This window comes from Sturnus vulgaris, chromosome 10, assembly GCF_052056855.1.
Source record: "Sturnus vulgaris isolate bStuVul1 chromosome 10, bStuVul1.hap1, whole genome shotgun sequence".
Classification (NCBI taxonomy): domain Eukaryota; kingdom Metazoa; phylum Chordata; class Aves; order Passeriformes; family Sturnidae; genus Sturnus; species Sturnus vulgaris.
In genome coordinates, this window is record NC_142252.1 from 2281566 (window position 1) to 2301717 (window position 20152).

Here is a 20152-nt window from a genome sequence, read left to right on the forward strand (position 1 = left end):
AAGAAAAAAAATTGAAACTGTAGGAGCATATTGGCAAAGACCAAGTGGATAAAGAATGAACTCTGACCAGAAATTGAGAAAAGAAATCCTCCTGTCAGAGGAGGTGCCCTGGTCCAACCTTCCAGGTCAAAATCTTGAAGTGCTTTTGTTCTGGGCACTGAGCAGGTTTAGGAGAGTACAAAATTCTTGCATGGCAGAGCTGGCACTTTTTGTCTCATTGACCCACAACATCTCTTCAGCTCTGTGTTCCCACACAGTTCTCAGCACACACTCCCAGGACACAGTGTACAGAGGAAATGTCAGTCAAGTGGCCCTTTGGAGCAAATCCTAAAAGTCTTGAAGTTGTATTACCTAAAGGCATCATAATTCTTGCATCCTAGCACACTCATTCACACCACTCAACCTTTGGCTTCTAGGGAAAAGCTGATTTTATCTCCATTTGTTTGGGCTTTTTTTTTTTTTTTTTCAATCCGAGTCTTGGTTTTTCCTGATGCCTCCTTGGTGACAGCCACCAAAGAGGGGTGTTGGGAGGGATGTACATGAGAGTGATCCAGAAGACAGCAGAGAGGGACTGTGTTCTTCAAAGTGGCTCAGGACAGAGGAGAGAGCCCCAGAGCAGCAGTTCTATAGGAATGTGAAGCTGTGAGGTGACCCCTCAGGAAAATGGCACCAGGATTGCTGCATCCAGAGCTACCTGCACATGGAGCCTCAGTCACTCAGGCTCACTGTGGGTATGTTCTGTGGAAGGGCACAGCCAAGGTAAGAACCAGAGTATATCACTGCTCTTGGATTGATATCAGCTCTTCAGCACAGCCATGGGTAGTACTTAAATTAATAATAACAATTTTATAAATAAAGTGTCATTGTACTTGCCGAAGTGAATAAAATAGACATGAACACATTAGGTTTGGATTTTAATGGCTTAAACCTGTTGCTGAATTATTCCTTTCTAATAGTAGCCTGACTGCAAGAGCAGCATTAGAACCAACTGGAGAAGCAAATTGGTGTTGGGAAGCGCAGCAGGGTATTAAATGGGAGCTCAGCTCAGGAAAAGGCTCTTCCTCAGACCAACAGGGCTGGCACTGAGCAGGAGCTGTGCTGTAGCAAACATCTCCATCCTGTTTTCTCCCTGCTTTGGCTGGGGTTCAGGACATCACAGAAGCAGCTCCATTTCCCCTCCTGTTCTCAGGCCTGTCCTGACACACAGCAGTTTGTTCTCTGCATATTTGCCCAGCCTTCCTCCAGAGCTCTGTGGCTCTGGCCCTGTGTGAATTCCACCACAGGCTCATGTGCTCACTCAAAACTGAGAAATTACAGCACAGGATCTGACATTTCCTCCTCCCTACATTGTTGCCCCCACCTCCATCTGTCCTGGCAGTTCATGGCAACACCCTCAGACCACAAACAGAGCTCACCAGGCAAAGCTGTCTGACCACCTTTAATTTAATGGGTTTTATTTCACCTATTACTGCAAAAACTTTTGCAGCATTTTCTCAAGAGCACCGTTGGTGTTCCTACAGTCTCAGCTCTTCCTTGTTGTAAGACATTTTGTGCTGTAGTTTTCTGCTTAAAATTTTAATAATATTCAGATGGAAAGTAATTCAGTCAGCTTTCTCCATTTCTCATATTTCCTCTAGCATGCCTCTCAAATTTGATGGGGCATGAAGGAAGCCAGCTCTGCTGCTTGCCTGAAGAGCATTTAGGTGTTCTTCCTTCAGTGCTCTTGTTCCCTCCTGCATCCATTCACATTCCATTATTACATTAGTCGAAGGAACCCCAGTGTGTTCCAGATGTTGAGTGATCAAATGGTAGCAGAGAGCTTGGAGGAAGTATTTGGTTCTGGGGGGAGCTGAGGAAGGAGAAACTCAAAACTTTCTATCTTCAGAGAGAAACTGCCAGTGCCTGCCGTGCTGTTCACAGCTTCCCAATTGGAATCCAGAGTTGTGAAAATGTGGAAACTGTGAAAATATGAGCTGCGAACACTGGGAAGCTGTGAAGCAGGGAAATGGGTGGGGGTTTGCAATCTCTCTTGAATGCAAAGGTTATAGTTTCTGGTTGAAAACTTAATTCTCTAAGAAGTTAAGTTTTTGTCACTACAACACCAAGAGAAAGCCCAGCCAGGATGGCAGAATTGTTTTGATTGTAAAAACTTTTCATTTCTTTACTCATAACTTTCTGGCATTTTTGCATTTGAGGCAGAATTCTTCAGACCTGGCCTCTGCCAAAAGGCAAATTTCCTTTGTCTTGTTTCTGAGCCTGCAAGTGAGAAGCAATAATAATAGTAATAAAACAGACTTCAATTTCATTTTATTTTTCTGTTGAATACTTTGCAGCAAAAGGGTGTGAAAGTTGATGTTTCATGTAGGAGTGGCCTTGTTTGAGGAGCTGTGTCTTGCATTGGCCCAGGGAAAATTGAGTTTGATTTGTCTGAAGTACTGGTGTTGAAAAGCCTCAGCGTTGTCCCTCAGCTGGCAGTGGTGAGGAAGGACTCACCTGTCCATGGCTCCTGAGAAAACTTTTTGAAAGAGGGGAAGGCTAGTGATGGATTTAGCAGTTGACTCACAGGTAGTGTCTCTGGCTAGTACTGTCAAATTCCTGGGCTTGCAGAAGCCAAGAACAGCCATGAGTTTTTCAGCACAGGTCCACAAAATCTGTAGCTGCTTTCTTGTGACTCAGAGTGGAAGCAAATGCATCCTTTCAGAGGGAAGGTGACCTCTGCAGAGCCACCTCAGCTGTGCTGCTGCCCCCAGGGATGGGAGGGCAGTGGTGCCTTCTGGAGCCAGAAGGGCTTTACAGCTGCACACTGACCCCTCGGTAGCCCTTTCCCTCCATCCCTGCCATTCAGAGGTGACCAAGCCCTGTGCTGCAGTGCAGTTCATGGCTTGAGCCTGCTGCTGGCACAGGGAAGTGGTGACAGCAGAGCCCAGGGGTCCTGGGCTGTGTCCAGCGTGTGACCTGGGTGAAGCTGCTCCATGTGCTCATGCCCTGCCTGAGCTGAAGCCTCCAATCGTGCTTTGGGAGCCAGGGCAGACCCAGCAGTGGTGACCAAGTGGCCAAAGGGACCTGCTGGTCTGTTTCTGGGAGCTTCTGATAGGAACAGTGGGACAGCTGCATTATTGGAGACTTGGAGCCCCCCATTGCCTGAGGGTGCTCCACCCACCATGGCTCACAGATAATGAGCTGTTCCCCTCTAATAAATAATTCCTTCTACCTGAAATCAAGGTAGAATGGCAGGAGACTCAACTGTCCTTCAGCAAGTTGTCTTATCCTAAGGCCCTGCATATCCTTAATCTATGACACATCTAAACTCATTAAAAGGTTGGGCATTAGGCAGGCAGGGAGAGTTAAGGAGAAGATGCAGTGTTACTGCATCTCAGCTGACACTGTACTGAGGAGCAGGGAAGTTGGCATCCCTCGTGACAAACCTCACTTTGTGGTGCCTTCCGATGCTGCAAAATGGGCATTTAAATTCCCTGCCAGGTCAGCCATTCATCACAAACAGGTGTAGACTTAATTGCTAATTAATTTTCGCTGGCTAGTGTAGATATTTTTCTCCCTTAGTGTGTGAAATCCAGAAGAACTTTGTGAGAAGCAGCCACGAATGAATTGGCTGTAATCGGTGTTCTCTCACTTGGGTTCATCAGCCCTTAATTAGCTCTGACTTTTTTGAGAGCAGGCTCCAATTTTTTGACAAGGAGATATACATCTTGTTTCTCTTGTAGCAAAACAAAGAAAGTAGTTTTGCCTTGAATTGACAAAGTGGGCTGTGTTTGTTGGTGTTTTCTTCCTCCTGCTGGTGAATGCAAAGCTGCATGTCATACCTTGATTGCCGAGCAAATTGTTCAGTTATTGTCTCTTGTCACACAGAAAAGAACACTGATTATAAAAGGAAGGGAGTTTGAGCTCAGTTTAATTAACTTGTGAATGGGCAACCAGCAGTGTTTGTAATGATACATTAAGGTAGGGAAGAGCTTTTAGATTCCTCATCAGCATCAGAGAAACTTTGTATTCTGTTTCTGTTGCAGGACTGCAGCATTTCTTTTTATTAATCTGATGGGATCAGTTTTTGTCTTTTTTCCTTGTTGAGAACCCCCCATTGCAGGGTCATAGGTGACTTTGATGCCCTGATACCTGGTGTCTTTAGGGAGAAATCCAGTTTTAGTGAGGAAGGTGCACAATCAGTCATTTGAGAGATGGAAGGATCCCAGTAAAAATGGCTGGAGATACAAACTTCCAACCCAGTCATGTTGAGTAAAAACTAATTTCTTCCCGATGTACATTTGAAAACCAATTTTTATTCAACATTCTAGATAACAGATTTTTACTTTCTGCATAAGTAATTAAACCAGACTTCTGCTAAGACCTAGTTTGCTCACAATCTTTTAAAAACAAAAATATCTTAGATCAAATTTTAATCTATTATAGTGTCTGGAGAAGGCCAGGCTATTAATGCTTGGTGTTGCTTTCTTAAAATAGCGCAGGAATTTTCAGTATTAGCAACCTGTGGTACAGATGCAGAAGGTTCTTTTCACTTGGTCAATTCAGTTTTAGCTTCATTCAAATCTGAGAAACCAATGAGAGATTATTATTAATATAGGAAAGCTTGTATGGCCCTTGTCAGGCAGTGAATATAAGCAAGACTTACTGATCTGAGCTTTACTAGTTCTACAATTTTAGAGGTCTTTGTAGTCAGTGCCACTCCCTCAAAAAATACTTTGTTTAATAAAGCTTTGTACATGCAGTATGCATTTTTCAGGAGCTTCTCTTTCTTTTCTTATATGTCTAGCACTGCAAAGTACCTAAATACATGCTGTTTGATTTTAATTGATTAACAGTTTCTTTCCACTAGAGCTTATCACGCATCACCAAAAAAAAAAAAATAATAATTTAGATTTACAGAATAGTTTAATCAGGTTTGCTTCAAAAAGTGCCCAAAAGTACAAATGTAATTGAAATTAAAATTATTATTTAAATTATATTTCCTCTCACTGACTTCAATGATGATTAAAGTTGGTTGTGTAAATCTATTAATTGGATCAGGCCAATCCTGCTATGAGTTCCCTACTGTGCAGTCTCAGTCTGAAGGTAGCTGGCAGTTGAGATGTTGGAAATACCTAAAGATGTTGGTAAGGGAGGAGTCACATCTGTCATTCTTACCATGCTGTGTGTAGCAAGAGTCACATTTCTGTCACATCTGAGACCACTGAACCATGAGTGTGAAACCACTCCATTATTTATGCTGAAACAAAAGCAGATGCACAGCCAAGTAAGCAAATGGGATGAGAACCCCAGATAATGTGGGCCTTGGTTAAAAAACGCTTGGGTACAGCTCTGCCTTGGAACCCTCAGGAAGATGTGCCTGTTCCTGACCCTGCAGCTGGACTCTGCTGTGCCCAGAGCCAGCCTGGCTGCCACCACCAGGGATGTCCTGGGAAGGGTTGGCACCCTGCTGGCAGCCCTGCTTCATCTTACCAGGGCTTTGGAAATAGCATGTGGCAGCTTAGGGTTTGTGTAAGCAATGCCAGTTGTGAAGAAAACTTAGGAGTGACACTGTGACACTTTGTGGATTCAGAAAAGGGACCCAGCTTTGCTTCCAGGTGAGGCTGCCAGAAGAGCTGGAGAGGCCCAGGGTTCTCCAGCATGGGGGAGGAGGAGGGTTCCTGTGGTTACTGCACTGCAAAGAGAAAGGACAGCAACACACACAGACCTCTTTGGGGAAAAAAGGCCAATTTATTGTACAGACAGCCCGGATTTAAAGTGTGTTAGTGCAGCTAGGACAGGACAGGAGCTCATTGGACAATTGGGAAAAACATCCTTGGGACAGCACCTCAGGATGTGTCCCACGGGAAAGACACCAGGTGTTAATGTTGATGATGAATTCCACTCTGTTTGTCACCATGTTCTCACCCTGGGAGACTCCTCCCTAACTGAAGCTGCAGTCAGCTTGTCAGCCTGGGAATGGAGCTGAGAGTCAGGAGAAATCCAGGCCTGAAAAGGATTTCCAAGCTGTAATTCCCTAGCTCTCTAAATGTGTGTGTCCACAGGTTCCTCCTTCTTACCTTCATGGCCAGGGCTCAGATCTGAGAGTTTGGTAATATTGGTTGGAGGAAGAGCTCTGTTAGGGCCCTTCTCTTTTCTCTGGATATTCAGTTGTGCTGCCAAATGACACAGCCTGTTGGATTCCAGCCTGTCCAACTGATACATGACCTCTCCTTTTTCTCCTCTTTCAGGTTATTTCCAGGATTTGTTGAACAAGTCAGAAAAGGCCCTTTACGATGCCTTTCCAAGCATGTACGGAGAACTGTACACTCAAAATGTGAAGGTGTTCAAGGACTTGTACAGCGAGCTGCGCCGCTATTACCGCAGCTCCAACATCAACCTGGAGGAGGCCCTCAATGAGTTCTGGACACGGCTGCTGGAGAGGCTCTTCAAGCTGCTGAACCCCCAGTACCACATCACAGACGAGTACCTGGACTGCATGGTCAAACACGCCGAGCAGCACAAACCCTTCGGGGAGGTGCCCAGGGACCTGAAGATGAAGGCAACCCGAGCCTTCATCGCGGCGCGCTCCTACGCTCAGGGCTTCCTGGTGGGCAGTGACGTGGTCAGAAAGGTGTCTCAGGTATGCTGGCTTCTCCCTTCTCCTCCGTCCTCACACTGGCTGCAGCCACTCAGCTGCTGCTGTTGGGAGCAGGGGTTATTTCCCCTTGTTTTCATTGCAAAGAGAGCAGATGTTTTCCAGTTTTAAAAAATAAACTGCTCAAGGGTTACCCATCAGTGGGAGGGAGCAGCAAACCTGGACTTCTACAGGCACTGACAGGCAGTGAGATGGAATTCACCACAAATCAGCTTTTGCCTCATTTTAACCCGTGCAGCAGAGTGCCAGGCAGATGTCACTGAGCCAGGCTCAGTAAAGCCATTCTGCTGCTTGCCCAGATTCCTCGTGCTTCCCTGGCATGCCTCTAAATCACACTGCTGTGTTTTCCTCCCTGATGGACATGTGCTGCAGGGTGCAGAGCTGGATGGCCGCTGGTGTGCTGGGAATACAGGCAGAGGGATGTGTTTCAGAGGCTGGCAGAGGATCCTGTGTCTGTTTATGTAGCCTGTCTATTTGTACAGCTTCTGTGTACAGAGATGGGGAGTTTGTGAAGTGCATTGGGATCTTCAGGGATGAAAGATGCTATATAAATGTAAATTAACATGACTGAATCCAGGGTTCCAGAAGGAAGAAAATTGTCTGTATTCTCTGCTGCAGAAGCAGCCTTTCAGAGCCAGAAGAAAGTGATTGTCCTGAAACAAGATAGTCAGGCTTTTCACACAGGTAGCAAAGAGAAAATCCATAATAAAAAAATGGCTTGCATACCTCATGTGGAGATGGGAATCAGCAGGTGTGAGAATCAGGGTGTGATTAAACTGTGAATGTAAAAATCCAGAACCACAATTCATTTCCTTGGAAGGTAATGTGTGGTGATGCAGGGCAGAGGACGGTCCCACCTAACGCAGCAAATCCAGACTTTGATCTCAGGAAGAAACATTAATGTGTAACAGTGACAAATGCTTTAATTTATCAATGTGGGACTGTAAAACTGTTCAGCTACCCAAAAGCCTTTGTACATCTCATTAACATCACATTCTCCTGACACTTAAGATAGATAAAAGGGGAGAATGATGTAATTTCAGGGGGATAAAAGCAAAATACTTTTCATAAATCCTCTGAATGGCAGAGATTTCCAACTCGATGGGTGTGATCCTGCCTGTAGCTGGGATTGGTGGGTAAAACAGGCTGGCAGGGCGACTGCAGTCATGGTATCAGCCAAAGGAAAGGACCTGAGATACCAACACACAGCAGATTTTTCCCCCACCTTCATGTAGGCTTCTGATCCACTAGATTTTGATTCTGGTCTCCACTTCCCGAATTTTCCTTCTCTTGGGCATCACTTACCAAGCAGGATGTGGGGAACATGACAAGTCACAGATCCTCCTTTTCCCTCAGCTTCCCCCAGTCCTTTCCTCCAGGATGGGGGAGTTTTCTAGGAGGGTCCCAACCATTTCTCTCACAGGTGCCCTCCCTGGCATTGCAGTTAACCCAATGTGTTGCTGTTGCATGAACTGAGTCAGAACACCTCAGCACAGCCTTTTTGAGAGCTGAATTGTTATGAGGACCAAAACTGGCTCATTTTCCCTGTCTTCTTTACTGGCTTTTTAGTTGTGGATTTACACTTGTGTCAAATGGATGTGAAGTGCCTGACTCAACCCACAACTGGTGCCTTGGTTCCAGTCGTTTTTCTTGTTGCTCTGTACTGATGACATTAGAAGAAGGTCAGAAACTGGAATTCAACTTTCCTGTCAGATGGTAGTAGCAGTCTTTAAAACTATCTTTTTGAGTTGGAATTTTATATGGAGCACTGGCGAGTGTTTTGCTCAGGAAGACTGAGAAAGCCTGTTGAAATGAACACTTAGAAATAAATTAGCTATCTTTGGAGTTTAGGAAAAAATAGATTATATTTATTTGCAAATCCCAGAAAAACTACAGATTTCTACTAAAACCCTCGTGGTTTCAGCTTCTGGGACACTTCCAGTTCAGTGTATGCCCTGTATCCTGTTGCTATTTCAGGTCCTTGTGCAGAGGCAGCATTACTGGGCACTCCAGAGAAGAGCTGATGCTGTTTGCCAGAGTTCCTGGCTGTCTTTAAGTGGGGGAGAGCCTCCCTGAGTGAGCTACAGGCATGGATTTCATGAGGATTCTTTAATCCCTGCTGCCTTCCACTGTGCCCAAAGGGTGTTTGGCTGGCAGGGACAGGAGCAGGAGCCACGTGTGGGAGCCACCCCTCTGTGTCCTGCCGGCCATAAATAGTTTGAGGGCAGACGGGGAGAAAATGGCAGAACCATTTTTCATCTTTACTGCCATCCAAGCTTTCAAGGCAAAGTCACCCTGACAGACTGCAGCCTCTGACACCAAGTCCTAAAACTTGGGATTGGTGGTTGCTGCCACCAGCCTGGCCTGGCACAGACATCTGGGCTGGGACCCGAGGTGACATTGGGGTGGCTCTCTGGCAGGTGAGGATGGATGTGCAGGCTGGGACCCTGCCCTGACACAGACTGAGGGGTTACCATGGGCCATGCCTGGGTGGGGGGTCAGGGCAGCATCTCTGTGTTCATGTGCAGGTTCTGTGTTTTCCGCACAAATTCCAGGGTTTCACTCAAGTTGCACAATGTGTGTTTTTCATCACCTGTATGAAGTAGCAGCCACAAAATCCCTAGTGCAGGGCACCTGAAGAAGCAGTTCCCCAGGGATGACACCTTGTGCTGCGTTCCAGAGTGAGAGAGAGCAAATATCCAAGTTCTGTTTAGAATCCTGTTAATTGGTGGTGAGATTGGCAGCTGCCCAAAACCAGCATTTGCTCCAGCTCTGAGCATCATATGAACAGGAGAGGGCCTTGTGCTGGTGGAGTCGCTGCCTGCCAGCTGCTGCCCAGACATCTTCCCTCACTGTGACCAGGGATGCTCACTGTGACCAGGGATGCTCACTGTGACCAGGGATGCTCACTGTGACCAGAGATGCTCACTGTGACCAGGGATGCTCACTGTGACCAGAGATGCTCACTGTGACCAGAGATGCTCACTGTGACCAGTGCCCCCCTCTCCCTGCTGTGAGCAGTTTGCTGGGAGCTCTCCTGGGAAGATGTGATGGAGGTGAACTGGAATACTGCAGGACTGGGGGGAGCAAAGCTGAGACAGAAGTGGCAGGGGCTGAGAGGTAACCCCTGAACACAGCAGAAAAGCCTGAGGGAGATGCAGTGTGCTGGACAGTGGTGGCTGTGACCCTGGCTGGGTGTGTCACATGCTGCTCAGGGTGAACTTGGGTCAGTTCTGGGTCACAGTGCCATGGGGACAGGGCACAGCTGGGCCTGTCTGCAGCAGGGAAGGGCAGGGAGGCTGCCCAGCTCCGTGCTGGATTCCTGCAGCCATGGATGGGGAGGAGAGCTGCCCTGTGCATGCCAAAGGGTGGCCAGAGTCCTCCAGCTGCCCTTGCAGCCCTGGCAGCCTGTGGCAGAGCACAGAGAGCAGAGATGTAATGTTCCATTTCCAAAGGCAGCGAGAGGAGGTAATTTGAAATGAATACTAACTCAGAAAATGTGTTGTTATGACAGTCTTTCCTTTGCTGGGTCTTCATTGGTTCTTGTTTCGAAATTTTAAGTTTTCCCAAGGTAGAAGAGATTGATGTGAAGCAACACAAGCTACGTAAGCAAGAAATACTCAAGTAATCGATTTTAATAGTTGTTTGCATTTCCTTTTCTGAGTAGATGTTCTTAAGGCTGATTCTCATTTGAGTTTGAAACAAAATATAATGATTTTCTTTATAAGCTTTTTCCCTAAATCCTGTATTTCATTTTACCAATGAAAGTTGAAGTCAGCTATCAGTACATTTTTATTTAGCCAATACTGTGTTTCACATAATTTCAGCCTTATTTTTTAAAACTTTTCTGTTAGTATAAGGTACCTGGCAGCTTTCCTATTTACCATATGAGTAATTTTTAAACACATGGTGGGTCAGTCTGGGAACCAAATTCAAATTAAAAAGTCCTAAAAATAAAATTTTTAGAAATGTTTTTAATGGTTAAGTGAATGTGCTGAAAACATATGGAAAATAATGTTTATCTAAACATGCTTTACATTTCCAACAAGTCAATATCATAACAAAGACAGTATGGTCCTTATGTCCTTTAAGATTGCAGCCTTTTTTCATACCCACTTTTTTTCCACAGCTTGAAAGGACATATTTGACTTCTGTCTTTCAGCTTACAGTTGCTTTTCTGGTGAAGTAGGCATAAAATTGATCTTACTGAATTAAATGAAAATAAAATCTTCTTCTCCCACTGATGGAACCACTGTGCTAAAGCATCTAAGGAACAGTGAACTCTGGTCCCATGTGCTTGGTGGGGCATCTCCATCCTTTCAGTGGCTGATCTTTTTTGAGAGCATCAGCAGCAAGTACACACAACCATAAATTACATGGTATTTCATTTAAAGGATTTCACTTCTGTAAAAGTATTAAACATTTATCTAGATTGGCCTCCTCTTGATCCTGAAAAGTGTTAGTGTTTGTAAATAGATGTTACAAGAGCTGTTCCACAGCAGTGGTGAGTGGCAACTCCTTCATATCCCCACATTTATTTCTTTGCCACTGGATGTTATCCTAGCTCTGCCTTTGGAGCTGGGCAGGTTTTGCATGGCAGAGGTGTGGGTTTGTGTCCTGCAGAGTTTCCACGTGGCACAGGAAGCAGCAGGTCCCCAAGGTGCTGCAGTCAGGAGCAGGGGTGGAGGTGGGGAGGTGCAGGGATGCAGCTCCCCACAGCCAGGGACAAACAGCAGCTGCTAGAGCAGGCTGGGCTGTCTCCTGGTTTTCCTTTCTGTCGTTGCAAACCACTGGTGAGGCTTTCCAAAGATGAGCTGCTCAGTGCTAGGGGTTTGTGGTGCTGCAGGCTCAGCAGCAGTTCACAGGGTGCAAAATGCCCCAGGGATCCTTGGCAGGACTGGCTGTGCTCAGGAGGAGGACAAGGAGGAAGGCCAGGGAGGGAGCCCTGCAGTGCTTCACCCTTCCTGTGAGCACCATCTGAGGCTCCAGGCTGAAGGAAGCTCTTCAATAAGCTCTCCAGGGACTGGTCCTGCAGCAGCTCCTGTGCTGGCTGCCTTTTGCCCTTGTAGGCTCTGCACAGCTGCCCAGCCCTGCCCATGACTGGGTGACATTGTAGGGTGCTGGCACCTGCCCTTCCCTCCCAAGGGAAGTGTCACCCCTGCTGAAGTGCCTCACGTTTTCTTGCCCAGCTGTCCCTGGCAGTTTGTGTGTGAGATTGCATGGGTGAAAGCATTTTAGATCTAAGTTCCAGTCAGCCCAATTCCCCCTGCAAACCAGGAGCTTAATATCCCTTTCCCTGAGCTGCCTGGATCATCACCCTGCCATCAGCTGCCTTCTTGCTTTAAACACCTTGGTACAGCAGCTCCTGCAGCCCCACACACACCACTGCTCTTTTCCAGCACTGCTGCATGTAAAGCTGGGAAGGGAATTTTGTAATAAAATTAGAATTAGTTTGGATAGATTCAAATCAAGCTGGATGAGAAGCATGCAGTCTTGAACACATCCTTATGTATTTCACATATTACTTTCCAGTATTTCTATCCCTTATTATGTTTCAATCACAACCCTTCAGGGATAAAAATCCATAGATGCTCTGAATAGAATGGAAATAATGCAGGAAAGTAGATATATGTCTCCCCTATTTACCTGGTGGTTAAAAGTCAATTGAATCTAGTTTTCAAAGGATTGAAAATTGTACTAGCTGGAAATACCTGTGTTAAATGAACAGAGCAGGGAGTATGTGGAATAGGCAGGTGTTGACTTGCAGTGTTTTCCTCTGGAGGGAGAGAATATGACAGCAGTCTGTCTGTCTACGTGAATCTCTCTCATTTTAATATCTGAAGGCAGTTAGGTACTAGACAGGAATCTAAAGACATAGATCCTCCCAATTAGCTGTGGGTGCTGCCTCTGGAGCCATTGTCACTGTCCTCTCCAAGTGCCCTCACCACTGCCTGGAGGGAGATGGGAACAGTGCTCCTCCCTGTTTTGCTGCCCCAGTTTGCCTCGATTACCCCAGCCTTCATATTTTTCTTTTTTTTCCCCTGAGTCTGCAGAATGGCCATTTGGCTGCTGGGCTGGCAGGGCTGGACCCAGGCAGTCTGGCTGGCCTCAGGCCCCACAGCAGCTCTGGTGTGCTGGAGCATGAAGGGCACAGATTTGGCATCAGCCCCCATCCTCCATGTCCCTCTTGCAGCACAGGGCTGGACACAGTAAGGTGACAGCAAGAGGGGCTCTGAACTGTGCTGATGTTTTCTGTGTCCTTCCTGTGCCACCAGACCCCAGCAGAGGCACCCCCAGCACACTGTGCCTGTGTCCCACTCACTTCTCAGCCCTCACAGCTTTGGGAACTTGATGGATTTTGAATGATGGGCTTGGCGAGGCTTAAACCTCACCGTGCTCTGAGGACTCGTGGCTGTGCATTTATGGAAGGAAGATGCAAAATAATGACTGAAGTGATTATACAATTCATTAGACTTTGAAAGAATCATATTTCTGTCAGCCCTGCAGCTGTTTCTTTTGGAGTTTCACTCTGAAAAATTGGAAAGCCTGGTTCATTTAACACACGTCAAGGTGCTAATTACATCAGGGCTGGCATAAACATGCACAAGGCAGCTGCTGACCATGTGGTGGAGGGAGCAGGGTGTGCTCCCCACAGCAGCTCCCCTGCACCAGCCAGGGGCTGGGCACACCTGCAGCTCCCACTCCTGTCACCAGAGAAACTGGGCACTGACTGCCCAGTGAATGGAGCAGATTTCCAGTTACACACATGGAGGTGCAAAGAACATCACAGCCCTTCTGGGTTTTGATCATAATATTTGAGGGTTTCTCCATGGGGAGACTGTAAAAATGAAATGTTGCCCAACATGAAATGGCCACATTGCAGATAGCTCTGGTCACAGAGCTGGCCAGTGAAACACGAACCTCTCCTCTGAGTGCTGGTTTGTTCTAGAAGAGAGCAAGGCTGGCTTTCTGAGCCCATTCCTGGGCTGTTGGGCATCCCACGGGATGCTCAGGGGCACTCCTCACCACCAGCCCAGCAGGATCAGCTCCTCTGCTTGACCTCTTCTTGTAGCTGCTGTTCTTCACACTGACACCTTTATCCCAATTGTACAATTGCAGCTGAGGGATTTGGGGTAATTGGAGTGGCTTTGAATACCTGTCTGCATTTCCCAGCACACACAGCCTGATGTGTGGCTTGAAGAGCTGCCCTGCTTTCCCTGAGACACTGCCCCAGAAAGGGTTTTCACAACTGGCAGAACTTCCTTCACCTGCCTTTAAAATTCCCATGAGAAGATGAGAGAGGGTGCCAGGAATGGCTCAGCCTGTGTGGCTGGTTCAGCCCAGCCCTGGGCAGGCCTCCAGCTGCCCAGCACCCGTGCCTGCCTCTGAGACCTGCCTGCTGTCTGCTGGCTCCAGAGCGTCCCTTGGTTTGGCAACCTAAATTACCTGATGTCACTGGGTTTAACTAGTGCTTCTGGAGGTTAGAATGGCCATTCAGATAGCAAGGCCTTCTACCTGGGAAAATAGACCTGAGAGTCAGTGCAGGCACATTTTGACAGATATCTGACACATCTGGAGGTATTTTGTTTCACTCCAACCAACCCCATATCAGAACAAAACCACGGGTCCCAGTGCCCACCTTGGGTCTGCACTGCTCCTTGGAGATGGGAGCCAGGAAGGGAATGGGAGAGCAGCCCCAGAGCAGGGATGTGGTCAGTGTGGGAAACACCAACACCACACCACAGAGAGCTCCCTGCAGGCCACCCTCAGTGCCTTGGGTAAGATTTTTAGAAGGAATAGAGCCCACAGAACTTCCACCAGCAGTGTTAAGGACCAGCTCAGCCTCGTCCCTCCATCAGCTGACCTGCCCTTGTGCCTCTGAAAATCTGGGGAACTGGGGGTGTGACAGCACTTCCAACAGCATGGAGTTTTCACCCAGGCTAACCCTCTCTATCCCCAAATCTCCCCACCCTACCTAACCCTGCTTCCCCTGGGAAGCAAGGCACAGATGGCTCACAGCAGCCTGGGGGGAATGTGCAAGGGGAGAAGGGGGGGTAAGAAAAATACCAGCAAGAGCTCAACTTATTTTATTGGTGTTAAATGCCTTTCAGATGTACTTAAAGGCCCCTGAAGGCCGAGGAGTCCAGTCACATTGCAGCTAGGCTGCAGGTTCTCATTTGCTTTTAAGCCAGGCTTCAAAAGGAGAAAGGATTTGGGGTCGGATGATTCTTTTCTTCTTTTTTTTTTTCTTTCCTTTGTTTGAAGCTAGCACTTCAAAAGCAGCATCTGCAGCTTGGCTGCAGGCTCTGGGGGCCAGAGGAGCTGGCCATGTCCTGCTGGGCACAGAGAAGCCCTGCCACTGGCCATGGGGTCAGTCCCATGGCTGGAAAGCATCTGGAGCCAGGCTCTGTGCCCAAGAGCAGTGGCACAGCCACTCTGGGAGGAGCTCGGTGCTGCCACTGTTGGAAGGATTGTCCAGATAGCTTTGTCTTCCCAAAGCTCCACTCTTCTCCAACTCTCAGGAAGCTGGGACAGGAAGGAAGGATCATTGCTCGACCCTGTAACTCCAGGATGTGACAGAGCTGGTCCCTCTTCATTAGAGCACTAATGCCTCTTCAGCTGCAGTTCCCTGAGGCCCTCCTCTCTGCATCCCACACTTTGGACTTTCCAGACACCTTTTCAGGAAATAATTGAATTATATAAAGAAATGTTTTTGGAGTGAGGATGGTGTAGCAGCTTTCAGCTGTGTGCGAGTCAGATCACCATTTCCACGGTCCTTTTGTACCCCGATAGAGCTCAGGATATTTTTGGAGGCTTTGAATATTTTCGAAGCACTAGCATTAGGGTAATGACAGAAAATGCCTCTCCTCTTTGCCCCTCTCTGTTCTTCTGTGAGACCTATCAAACAAAGTCCCAGTTCAGAAGAGTAAAAAACCTCTCACTGTTGCAGATTCAGTGAGGTGTGGGTCAGGGGGAATTACACCCCTCTTTTACACTAAATTTTACACTGTAAAAAGAGCAGATCAGTGGGTGGTGTTTGGAAAATCACCATGTAACCTGGGTAGGAGCTTCAGAGCAGACCATGGTGGGGCTGAGGGAGAAGTGTTCCATGGTTCTGGCAGGCGTTCTCTTGTTACCTCTGAGCATCTGTAGGTATGCAAAGATGGGTAACTTGGGCTGAACATGCAAATCACAAGTTTGATTTGTTCTTCATAGGCACAGAGGGAGGATGAGATGGTTTTTTTTCCTCTGTTCTGGAGAAATCCAGCCCATTTTGGCCAGAGTGCTACAGTGTGTCCTAGGGGCTCTAAAGCCCTGGCCATCCCCAGAGCTGTCAGCACTCAGGTGCCTCTGGGCCCTCCAGTGCCTGTGCAGGGGTGTCCCTTGCATTTGAGCTGAGTGCTTTTCCCATCTACAAGTAGTTTGTCCTCCCTATGTCTGTGCTTCAAAAAGTCTGTAATTGTTCTAAAACTGTGTTTAGGTGCTGTGAAGGGTAACTTTGCTCTCCTGAAGTGCAAAGGGAGAGAGCTGATGACTTTTTGCTGTCCTCAAGCCTCCTGTGTTTCTGTTATTCTCTGCTTGGAAAGCATGTTAATAAAGTACATAGCAGGAGCTTTTTTTTTTTTTTTTTTTTGTTAGAAGCCTTTCACACTGAATGTTTTCTAAATTGGCTGGGGGGTGGCAAGGAACCCAGTTAGTGCCTAATCCCCCAGCCCATCCTCTCAGCAAATGGCTTGTGAAAGTCATTAATTTCACTGTAATTGATTTAAACATTGCTCAGGAGGAGGAAAAATTAAAGACACCAATGCCATTCTGAATAGAGGATTATGTGTTCTCAGTTTTCTATCGAATTATCTCCATACGTGCCCATCCTGTGCTGGTTGCTGAACAAACACCGTGCCAGGGTCACACAGCAAATCCCAGCTCCCAGAACCTGTGAGGAGCTGCAGCACCAGGGCAGGAGACAGGAGAGCCTACAAAGGGCTTTGCCTCCAGCAATTCACATCTGGTTGGGTGGCTCCACCAACAAGACATGGACACATGAGGCTTTGGAAAGTGGCCATGGAAAAACACAGAGCTGGACCTGCTGACAGCGTCCTTGAAATGGCAATGCTTGTGGTGGAACAGGGCTTTTATGAGGCAGCCACCTGTTCCCCTTGCATTACCTCATTGCTACTACTGTATCCCCAGCTATAAAGTAGCTTTAATTAAAATTATTTCTTGCTCAGTAAGATTTGTCCCCTATTTTGGGTGTATCTTAGAAGATAACATTTTTTCCTTATCACTTCATCACTGGGCTTACACTTCAAAGGAGTGCACCCGTGGATGTCACTGTGATCAGAATAGAGTTTGTGGATTTTAGCTGAGCAGTGACGTACAATCAATGTATTTTTAAGCTGAGCTTAGCTTTATTTTGCATTTTTATTTATACCTCTGACAACTGAATGAGTGCCCTGGCTCCAAGCCATATCTCTCAATAATAATGATCTTTTTTCAGATTCTTGGGAAATGGCTTCTCCACTGTATTGTGTATGTTCTCTTGACATCTTAATGCAGTTTCTAGGTCACTGAGCTAAGAAAAGACTATAGGTGCCACTAAAGCCTCCTTAAAGGAGAACCAGCCACAGGCTGGGCCACATTGATGGTACTTAGAGAAATCAATTACTGTCATGTACCACCTTCGTGCTGTGCCACATCAGTAAAAGATGAAGCAGTTTTGTCAGGTTTCACTCCATCTGCAGGGCTTTTCAAGCTCCTGCCCTCGGGCCACCTGTGGTGAATGGCTGTTGCTCATGGATCCATCGGTTGTCAGGTCAGTGCTGGGAAGCTGGAGGGACACCCTGCAGGTCTTAGCTGGCACCCACTGGCTGTTGGGCAGGGGGTAACCCAATGTTTCAGCTTCCTTTGAAGGCTGAAGGGTGAAAGCAGAAGCACTGGGAGGTGGAGATGTCTCTGTGCAGGTGGAGGTCAGTCTTGGCTTTGCCAGCCTGGAGAAACTGCTTCACTCCCAGTGACAGAGTTCACCTGGAAGGAGCTGCCAGGGAGGGAGGGTGTGTGTCCCCACAGCTCCAACCTGAGGAGCTCCTCTCCCCTGTGCCACTGCTGGAGCTGCCCAAGAGATGAGCAGCTGCAGTGCTCCTCTGCTTGTGTTGTTGGATCCATACCCTGGGAGGGAAGCTCAGCCCCTCCAAACTGGGAGTGGGATTCCCATGTGTGGATACAGCATTGATGAAAAAAACCTGTAAGCTAACTTCAGCAAACTAATCCATGAGCATTCCGAGATGTTTGAAGGACTCTGTTCCTTAATATGCTGCAGTCCCCCAGAGGGATGGTGCAGGATCAGGGCTGGGAGGGGTTCTGCTAGCCCCAAGCCCTCACTTCTCTTCTGCCCTGAGTGGAGCAGTAGTCCATGGGCTGGTGGAACAGTGAGAAACTGAGCTCTGGCTAGGCAAAACATAGAGGAAATATTTGCTGTGACTCCTCTTCCTGCTCTCTCACCCTTCTTTTTGTCAGTTCACCTCTGCAGCCTGTGCCAAAGGACTGCTCTCCAACAGGAGAGGCTGGAGTCGTTCTCTGGGGAAAGGGACTGGAGCCTGGTGTCATGCACCTGCAAAAATTAATATTTATCCTTTCTGCCAAGAGATTAGGCTGAACACTTGGCACCTGCCAGATTCAACAGAGCAATGGCTGGTGATGGATGGTCACCTGCTTGTCTTCAGAGAGAGGCTGTGGGGCAGGGAGCAGGGGCCCGGCTCCCCACTCGTGGGGCTGTGGGACACTGCCCTGTCCTCCAGGAGACAAAGCCACCTTGCAAGAGTGACAGACTGACAGTGCACCCTCTGGCATCCAGAAATGTTCCTTAGAGAAGTGCAGAAGTACTTATTTTTTTTCCCCCATGCTCTCAGGAGTTGAAACTCAGCCTCAGGTGCCGTTGTTGCTTGCACCCACTGCCCCAAGGCAGGTGGCAGCATCCCAAAGGAGCTGCATGGGCGTGGACACGGGCAGTGTGGCTGGTGACAGTGTGACTGGTGACAGAGTGGCTGGTGGCAGAATGGCTTGTGGCAGTGTGGCTGGTGACAGAGTGGCTGGTGACAGTGTGCCTAGTGGCAGTGTGGTTGGTGACAGAGTGGCTGGTGGCAGAGTGGCTGGTGGCAGGCAGTGTGGCTGGTGACAGTGACATGAGGAGAAGGACAGAAGGTAGCTCTCTGCAGCTCGGGGCCTTGGGGATATTTTTCTGAGCCCAAATCTGTCTCTTGCCTCTTTCTGTGACTCCCATGGGCTCTGGCTGGGTATCAGTAGCTTTGTGTCCCTGCTTCTGGTGGCTGTCCTCTCTGCCTGGGGAGGTTGGCCCACACCACCTCAGGGGTGCTTCCTGCAGGCAATGCTGTGTTCCTGTTTTCCAGAGCATTTCAGCTCCCTCCGCTCCAAAAGCCTGTGCAGTGCCACCAGAGATGTGTGTGGGTAAAGGCAAACAATCCTCTGGTTCCCAGTGCTGTGCAAAGCCCCACGTTTAAGGACTTCCCTGTGCTGCAGGTCCCAGTTTGTGCAGTGGGAGGTGACAGTGCTCCATGGCCACAGCTGGATAAGCCAGGATGAGCAGCCATGGGGCTGTGCCAGGAAAGCACAGGGGCCAAGTTGTCTGCAGAAGCTGATGGCCTGTGCAGGCTACCAGATTGGGTTGTGAGTGTCACAACCCAACATATAATCCCTGTTGGTGATTGCTCTGCCTGGGGAAGGGGAGGTCACAGCTCCTTTTCCACCTGCATCCCTGCTTTTTGTGTGAGTGCTCTGATTTCAGGAGGTCTGGAGCTACAGCCTGTGCTAGCATGCACCGTGCTCTTGCCTGCTGTCTTTTCAGCCACTGTTCAGCCGTGGGTATTTAAACCCTGAGGTGAAAAATAAACTGCTCCTTTGTTTGCCTGTCCCTCTGCTTTGTTGCATTGCTGAGGCAGTGGTGGTTCCAGCGTTTCTCCTGAGATGAAGTGTGCAGCAGGACAGAGCCTCCATCTCCTGGCAGCACAGCCACATGGCAGCCAGGCTCTGCCTGCAGGAGCTGGCCCAGGACAGGGACCCAGAGCTGGCCCAGGAAGCTGAGGGAAGCTTTGGGGTGTGTGGGATTCCTGCCAGGCTCAGCCCCTCTGGGCACAGGTTTATGCACAGACACCCCAGGGCTCCTTTGGGCTGCCAGGCCAGAGAAGCAGGCTCTGTTGGGGTTCTCTCTCTGAAACTTAGCAATTTTTGTCCTCATCCTGAAGAGGGTTCTCACGAGGTTATTTTAGTGCATTCCTGCCCAATGAAACCTCGGCACCATCCAGCATCTGCTTTCCAAGGTTTACTGGAAGCCAGGTGCTCCCACACAGCTTCCAGTAAACCTTGGCAGTTTCAGGAGGGGGGATTAGGGATTTTCACTGATACAACCTCTGATACTGGGCTCAGTATGTTCATACTCTGCCAAGGGTACCTCAGAACTGAATCTTTCTGGAGTCCCCCAGAAGGCCACGTTCAAAGTATTTT

General features: G+C 48.0%; 1 protein-coding gene across 1 annotated transcript in view; it reads left to right on the forward strand.

The window, feature by feature from the left end:
- Positions 1 to 20152, forward strand: part of GPC1 (glypican 1) — a 191757-nt gene that overhangs the window by 161247 nt on the left and 10358 nt on the right. The window contains exon 3 of the mRNA XM_014870295.2: positions 6231 to 6622. Within this exon, the coding sequence (XP_014725781.2) occupies positions 6231 to 6622 (392 nt within the window). The remainder of the gene's footprint in view (positions 1 to 6230; positions 6623 to 20152) is intronic.